Source organism: Acanthopagrus latus, chromosome 23 (genome assembly GCF_904848185.1).
Source record: "Acanthopagrus latus isolate v.2019 chromosome 23, fAcaLat1.1, whole genome shotgun sequence".
NCBI classification, from domain to species: Eukaryota; Metazoa; Chordata; class Actinopteri; order Spariformes; family Sparidae; genus Acanthopagrus; species Acanthopagrus latus.
In genome coordinates this window covers 25,331,545-25,339,827 of record NC_051061.1, presented here as the reverse complement: position 1 = coordinate 25,339,827, position 8,283 = coordinate 25,331,545, and the positions used below count along the sequence as shown (strand labels likewise).

The 8,283-nt window shown below is 40.9% G+C and overlaps 1 protein-coding gene across 2 annotated transcripts in view; it reads right to left on the bottom strand.

Annotated features, from left to right (window-relative positions):
• Positions 1-225: 225 nt before the first annotated feature.
• LOC119014782 (integrin alpha-3-like) overlaps positions 226-8,283 on the bottom strand; it is a 34,837-nt gene continuing 26,779 nt past the window's right edge. Inside the window, exons 18-29 of one of the 2 annotated variants that reach the window (XM_037090240.1) lie at positions 7,977-8,145; positions 7,660-7,746; positions 7,471-7,550; positions 7,244-7,321; positions 7,056-7,158; positions 6,807-6,983; positions 5,935-6,069; positions 5,035-5,145; positions 4,668-4,766; positions 4,401-4,526; positions 4,050-4,192; positions 1,449-1,573 (exon numbers count right to left, since the gene is read on the bottom strand). In XM_037090240.1, the coding sequence (XP_036946135.1) occupies positions 4,082-4,192; positions 4,401-4,526; positions 4,668-4,766; positions 5,035-5,145; positions 5,935-6,069; positions 6,807-6,983; positions 7,056-7,158; positions 7,244-7,321; positions 7,471-7,550; positions 7,660-7,746; positions 7,977-8,145 (1,276 nt within the window). In that variant the 3' untranslated portion in view covers positions 1,449-1,573; positions 4,050-4,081. Of the gene's footprint in view, positions 1,574-4,049; positions 4,193-4,400; positions 4,527-4,667; positions 4,767-5,034; positions 5,146-5,934; positions 6,070-6,806; positions 6,984-7,055; positions 7,159-7,243; positions 7,322-7,470; positions 7,551-7,659; positions 7,747-7,976; positions 8,146-8,283 lie in introns of both variants that reach the window. The other variant, XM_037090239.1, reaches the window with a different exon arrangement.

Sequence of the window (8,283 nt, the reverse complement as noted above, 5' to 3'; positions counted from 1 at the left end):
GCACAATCTGTTGCCTGTGTTGACGGAGGAGAGGGCATGCCATGCGTTCCTAACCCTACCATGGAATTGTTGAGTTACATATATGAGTAGGGATGGGAATTGAGTTATCACTTCCCACCCCTACCCATAGACTTACAAAATGTGGTGACACAACTGATGTCATTTACATACAAAACAGTATGTCCTTGAATGCATCATGTAACGTAAAGCACAGACAAGTTGCCTATTAAAAGAATACTTTAATATCTTCATCACACAGTAAACATACAAACACTTCACCACAGCAATGATGACTCACATCCACAAGACTGAAAGATGCTGCTTTTAAGTGCTGTCAGAAATATCACAACTATGTAAGTACACTTGAGAAAATTGAGGAAATGTCAAGACTGATCAAATAAAAATACCACAAAATGTATTTTTCTTACATAATCTATCAGCTACCAAACACATCACTCTTACTAATGAGTGATGCTGTCTTAATCTTACTTTCTTTGAGGGGAGGAAACAGAGTTAACAAGGAATCCTTGAAGGCGACATTTAATTGTGACATCACAACACATCAAAGCAGTCAACATTGACTTTTTGTTTTAAAAGACTGATTTCGCTTTATTAATTTCACAGCCGTTTAACTTAAAATTGTGTACTTCATCTTGATATTTTCCCAAGTCACTAATCACTGATTGATGTGTGTCTTCAGAAATCGGATGATTTAAGTAGATGTTGTGTTTCCGCCATCCACCATAAATCTGTTCATAAATGATGGAATGTGGTTGAGTGAAGACAGCTTATTAAATCATATCTTTTAAATAAATCACAAAACTGACTCGCCATCTGTTAATGACAAACTGTCCATATTATTAATGGTCTTGTATGTGAAATCATTCCGAGACTAGGAGGATGCTGGGAAATGTTTTTCACAAAGGAAATCTGAGACATACGAGTATACATAAAATTTTACAAATGGAAATTAAACATTCTGTCTTTACATGTTACTAACAATCTGTGGTTTACAAATAAACAATTATGTCAGCTGGAAACCTGACGTCTCCAGAATTATGTTCTGAAGTAAGTGTAAACATTTTTAGACGTTTTCATACAACAGCTCTGACATACCAGGCAGTTTTGTGGTCCGGTTCTGTCCAGGATATTTTGGCAAAGTCTGGCCAGGTATGGTTGTACAAGTGTCATTCCAGTCTGGTCGAGCTCTGAATTTTTGGGTCAGATTTTGGTCGAGTTGAGGATATCTCACAGATGCAAGTTGTGTTGGACCAGTTAAGAATGTGTTTGTCCCTTTCACAATGTGTTGATCGGGTTTGGTGCGGTTTATGAATTTTTCTACAGTTCAGTATGGTTGATCATGCCCTTCTTGGATACAATCCATCTCTCAGTGTGTTTCACTCCAGGAGGTAAACCAGTGTTTGGGAGACTTCCGGGTCTTGGACAAGGACAGGTCGTCCAGTATTAAGAAACCATCACTTTCCATGTACTGCTGCTTCTCGTCCTTACCCAGAAGCCTTCCCTGGTGGAGTGCCACAGCTTGCCACACCCTTCTGCGCACGAAGAAGCCACACTGCAGAAAAAATACAGAGAACTCATATGTCCAACAAAGCAGCAGGAAGTGAAGATAAGTTAACTGGATGTTTATATTTAATGTTAAGTTGCTCCATCTTTTCTGTATTTTCTACTCATTCTTTTTTTAACGTCTTCACTCGGACGTGAAGAGTGTACTCAGATGTCCATGTTTCCCTCAAGATAAAGTGTAGCAACACTGGTGACATTCTAACTTTTCATCGAGCAACATCATCAGGTAAATATACAGGCATTCTTGATCAGTAGGGAGAGTACATGTTCACCATCCTCCCCTCAGGCAGGCTCAGACTCAGGGGTGTAGTGGTCGGGGGACACGGGGAATGGCGTTCCCCCAGTCTTTTTAGCAAGTTTTTTTTTGGTAAGTTTTTTTTTTAATTCGTCTAATAAATATTTTTTTAAATCATTACCTCTGTTATCATCTTGGCCATTGTATAGCTTCTAATAAAGTAATAATACATACTGCAATTCACAAATATTATCAATAAAATTAATAATCATGGCAGGCGCGGTCACGGCATAGGACAAAAATGCTGAGGAAGATTTTTTTTTAATATTTCAGGATTTGAAGCCTGTTTGAGGGGCAGTGCCTATATGGCAGAGGAGATAAGCAGTGTTGTCTGATAATTGTGTGTGTGTGTGTGTGAGGCAAGCAATGCCGTCTGCATGGATTAAAGTTCTACAGTGCTATGGCGGATTTCAGTCATTCAAACTTCACAGAGGCGACTTATGAGATGAATGTAGGTCGAAGGAGAGTAAGTGTTGGCTGATTTTATTGACAGATTGTCACACTCTACAGCCAAATGTATCATTAACAGCGTGTGCGCTTCTGACCAATGACAGTGTAGTGACCCACACAGGGCAGGATCTAAACAGGGAGAAGCGCTAAAGTTTAGCTGCTTAGCTAGCAAGGACTCGACGTGCCGCTACGTTATCAATTACTTTTTGAGTTTAATCAACATGTGAGAACTCGTCTGACACGGAGAATCTCCTGTCGTGTGCTACATGTGTGAAATAACAACTATAATCTGGACTTTGTCTGGAGTGTATGTGTGTAAAATGCTTCATTCAACGTCTCTCCCTCCCCCCTCACACCGTGAGTTACCATGGTTACAGGAACGCCCTGAAACTTTGTAATGATGATAAATAAGAAGTTTTTGGTTGGTTTGACTGTACAAAATCATGAATGTAGCCTAATTGTAGCTCAATGCTGATATCTTGTTTTATAACATGTAAAATAAATGTAAAGCCTCAGAGCTTCTTGGATTATTAACTGTATGTTAGTGATGACAGAAAGGTGATAACTTGCCACCAAACTGACAAGGCTGCAAAAGTTGCTGTTTTATGATGTATTTTTCTGTTAAACGATAAGAGACTCAGTTTAAACAATATTAGTAATAATAATGATGATAATAATAATAATAATAATAATAATAATAATAATTTATGATGATGAGGATAAGAGGAAGAAGAAGTAGAAAAATAGCATACTGAAAACTTCTGTAGATGTTTCATTTTTTGAAAGAGTAAAACTTGAGAGAAGCTTGACATCATTTTGAATCTGTGTATTGAGAAGCATCAAATGTGCGTGTGAGAGAAAGAAGGAGAGCCATCTAATTGCAATGATATATGGCTCAAGTATTCGCAGCTTTAGTGTTTCCTTTGTTTGTTTGTTTTTGTTTTGATTTCTATAATTTTTTGTTTGTTTGTTTGGGAGAGTTCCCCCAGTGATAAAATCCACTGTACACCATGGCTGAGAATCATTCACACAGACTAACATACTCAGAAACAGCTTCTTCCCCAAAGCTGTAGACAAACTTTTGAAACCATATCCATTTTATGTGCAATAATGCCCTTTGTGCTGCTAAATGTTTCATGCCTCTTACACAATAACAACTACTTACTTATCTATTCACACAGTCATCTCACACCAGTGGTTGTGGTGGTGTATCATGAGGAGATATAACAGCAAAAATCAGCAATCAATTTTAAAGTGATATTGATCAAAAATATAAATATATCAGCAAACTTATATCAATACAGATGAATGGTGTAATTGATTAAATGATCAATTAGATGCAGGAATAGTCAGAAGAAGAGCGGGAAAGAAGGCAGAAGTTTGTCAAAATTAAGGTGCCACCACTCTGACTGACAAAACAGTCAAAATCAGCCAGTCATTACAGCAGGTTTCTCTGGCATCTGTGTGCCCAGCCCTGACTCAGTAAACAGCTGACCCTTACAGCAGGGCACTCTGGTATCAGTGTGCCCAGCCTCTGACTCAGTAAACAGTCAGCAAACAGATAGTTATTACATCAGGCCTCTCTGGTATTAGTGTGCCCAGCCTCTGACTCGGTACACAGTCATTAACAATAACCAGCTGCTCCTTACAGCAGGGCTCTCTGGCAGCAGTGTGCCCAGCCTCTGGTTCAGTAAACAGTCAGTGAAGAGCTGGTCCTTACAGCAGGGCTCTCTGGCAGCAGTGCGTCCAGACTCAGAGCTCCTCATCCAGCCTGTCATTCTCAGACGGCTGGCTCTTCATCTGGGCTTTCAGGGTCTTTGGCTGGTACAGTTCTCTGGCACTGGCTCGCCTGAAGAAACCACACTAAATAGTAGGGGGTGACACAATGGTACTTAACCAAGCAGGAGGTGATTAGGAGACATTATTTATTAATTCTGCTATGGTGATGAGGAAGCAGTACATTCTAAAAATGATACTTCAGTGGACATCAGTCAACAGCAGAAATTACTGCCAGTGATAAAACAAATGTCTTCAGTTGAGTTTTTTGTCACTATGTTACAACTCAGGTTACCTTCAAGAGCAGCAGGCAGATCAGAGCCAGCAGTAAGACTCCAGCCAGGACAGAAACCACTATGATCCACAGGGGGGCACTAGAATCCATCTGCTGCCCCAGGTCAGGATAAATGTTGACCTCAATCTGCAGAGAAGAGTGCTGCCATTTAGGGACTAACACAGGAAACTACAATCACTCCGATTTCAATCTCTAGTAACAACAGATATGTCATCATGTTTCGAAGAACACTGCAGCCTGGGGGGAGAAATATCAGCAATTTATTACCTCTGTGCTGTGGAAGTCCATGTTGATGGTTTGTTTGTTAGTCTGCAGCTTCAGAGTAGCCCGGCCTCGAACCAACACACTCCTTGCATCACTGTAGTCCTGAAACACACGTACAAGATACAATTTAAATTAGTAATAAAGCAATATTATCCATCTCTTAAGCTGCTGAATGTTCTGCTGTGTCAACCAGTCCCTCATTATGTCTCTCTACTTTTGTCTGCTAGGGGTTTGTCACAAAACAGCTGGAAAAAATGAGACTGAATTAAACAGCAAATGTAAAGCCAAAACAAAACTAGGAACTAAAAGGCTAAAAATCTTCTGCAATGGGAAAACTTGTTTTCTAAGTTAATTAAAAAAAAATGTGTACCTCAATCATGGTGGAGTTCCACAGTCTGGCTCTGACTGTCAGCGTTGCTGAGTTGTTCATGTTGAGCAGCGGACAGACGAACGTCACACAGTTAGCCCCGTGCACACAATCCTTCATAAACAAACACATTTGTTCCTGTGAGCACAGTCATTTAAGGCCCCTGACCTAAAACACCATAGCATTTTAAAGTCCCAAACTCAAAACAGCTCTTTCAAGAAGTTGAATCCATCCACCCATTTTCTTCCGCTTATCTGGGACCGGGTTGCGGGGGCAGGTGCCTGAGCAGGGACACCCAGACTTCCCTCGCCCCGGAGACTTCCTCGAGCTCCTCCAGGAGAATCCCAAGGCGTTCCCAGGCCAGCCGAGCGACATAGTCACTCCAAGGTGTCCTGGGTTTTCCTCGGGGTCTCCTCCTGGTGGGGCATGCCAGGACCACCTCCAAAGTTTATGACCATAGATGAGGGTAGGAACGTAGATTGACCGGTAAATCGAGAGCTTCGCCTTTCGGCTCAGCTTTCTCTTCACCACGACAGACTGATACAATCTTTCAAGAAGTTAAGACAACAATAAAAACATTTGTGTAAAATCAGGAAAATGTGTTGTTTGTTTGAAGTTAAGACAACAAATTTTCCTGATTTTATACAAATGTTTTTACTTTCCTCAAATGTTCTCTCTTTGTAAAAAAAACTTCTTCTTAAGACACTCATACTACAGCAAACACACACAAACACACTGAAACATGACAGAACACATTTTTAAAAGTCATACATTTTACACAGAATAAGAGGCTGTGTCTTGAATGCAAGTCTTTTTTTTTAAAGATCTATTAAAAATCAGTTTGTTGTATCCCTCAAATGTTGGTGGCGGGTTACACTCCTACAGACTTCATTATGTTTGTACCAGAGTATAGGACTTCTTCTGTCCCTGCAGGTGGAGGGCGGATAAAGGTGTTTCTCTCTGCTCCTCCCTCTTCCCCTTCGCCTCCTCCTCCAGACTTCTCCTTTTCTTCTTCTTCTCCTCCACCCGCTTTGACACCTGAGCAAACAGGAAGTGGAAGGGATTAACAGAATAATCAGTCAAGTGGTTGAGGATGAAATTTATGAACTCAAAGGCTGTTTGAAAACTGGCAGGGAAGTGTTTCTGCTATCACAAACTTTCATTAACAATTAAAACAACAAATCGTTTCCTCTAGAATTTAGACGTTTTGCACACAGCAGGGGGGTTATCTATCGAAGAGTTCACTTTAACTCAGTTTTGTCTATTTTTTCAAATATTAAGTGCCAACAAGATAACTATAAAACAGTTGAAAAAATGGCTGTCAATCATTATTGTGGGAATTGTGTATATGTTTGCTTTACATCAAAAACAGGTGCCCAAGAGGACATGCTTTTAGATATCAATTTCAGTTTCTAAATAACAGATTTTGCACAAGCATACATTTGGTTTAACTGTCCATTTTACTGATCTGATTAACAATGGCACTCAGTAAAGCTCTTATCCCTCCTAACCCTCATCCTGCCAAGGATCAACAGTCCCCTTTTCTACTCAGTCATAGATACCAGCCACTTAAAACACCCAATTTTTCTTCATCATGAGTCATGCTTTTTTCTCCTACAAATTAAGGCAAATGTGGAAAATCACACAAGCACTTTATAAAAGCTATTATTCTGTCACACAAGATACTTCAGTTAAGGACTCTGCTTTGAATGGCCTTGTGCCTGCCAGATTTATTTTTAAAGGAATCAATGTGAGGCAGATGTTCGCATAGATACCATGAGGCCGAGGGGATTAATGATGTTGCTGGGCAGACTACAGTGCGGCTCTGATGTGCCATTCATTTGGATCTCTGTCAGGTATAGCAGCCACTTCCCACTGGACACCTCTATCGGCCAATCAAACTCCACCTGCATGTTGGCTTGGCGACCCAGCGGCTTCCCTTTGATGTGCACCTATCAGACAAGGTAAAGGGTGAAAACCTGGTATGTTTAGCCTCTGGGGAGTCAGATTGCTTTAAGACAAACCTGCAGGGTGAAATGAAGCAGAGTGCCAATATCCTCTGTTTTCTTCATGGCTGACTCACCAATCACATGACCACTGAAGGAGGCAGGGCCTGGCGGATTGATTCTGTCAGGACACAGTGAGAGATGTGTGGTCTTCAGGTCAAAGGTCACAGGTGATAAATAAAGCTGTTACACCATATGGTACTCACAGAGTGAGGGAAGCCTGCAGTGAATATTCCACCAATATGGAGACAGATTGTGGAAACAGATCGGACTGTTCACTGAGCCTGAATACACACAGAGTCACAAGTCAGCACCTTTGTGTGTCTGTATGTGTGCATATCTGTATGTGTGTGTGCGTGTATGTACATGTGTTTGTGTACATGCATGTATGTATGTGCGTGTGTGTACATGCATGTGTGAGTGTGTGTCATACGTGGACATTTGCAGCAAAGAATGAATCTCTTTGGTGTGAAAACTGATCTCAGATGGCTGAAATATGATGAAGACCTGGACCTGAAATATAAACGCAGTAACAGAGTCTCAAAAGGAGTATTACAGTAGATACATTAATAAAAAATATACAAAACAGTATTTTAAATTCTATAGTGCCAACAGTCTGTACCTCCTGGTTGCTTTTGAAAGGGTTTCCCAGCTCACATAGAAGCTCAGTGTCCTCAACAATACACTCCACCAACTCATGGACATCACCCTGAAGAAAACACACACAACTGACTGGAGGAGGACCTGATAAAGGTCAAGTCTCAAGTCTCAAGTCAGTCAGTCAAGTCCAAGTCTCATCCATATTGTAACAGATTATCCTTCAAGTCTTAGTCCTTGTTTAGTCACAGTGTCAATATCCACTTCTGTGCAGTCAACACTCTGCTCTACATGATCATTGTTACTGTTCCCTACCTGCTAAAACACCTCATGCTTCTCTACCTTTGTTCGAACTCCGGAGTATATGAGTAATGGTGGGATGCTAACATTCAAAACAGCATTGTGAGCATCCTCTGCTGGTTGGCCTGGTGATGGTGTGTTACTGATGTTCACCTCCAGAAACAATCGGTTAATATTGCCGCTGTAGTACAACACCTGCCTCCCCTTCTTCCTGGACACACCCAAAAATACAGAGATTACAACATTATAGCAACAACCCAAGGTCAGATGTGTCCAATGAGAAGAGAGATGATACACTGGCCTGTTTACAGTTTGAAGCTTTTGTGATGGGTCGGGGTTAGGTGCAGGG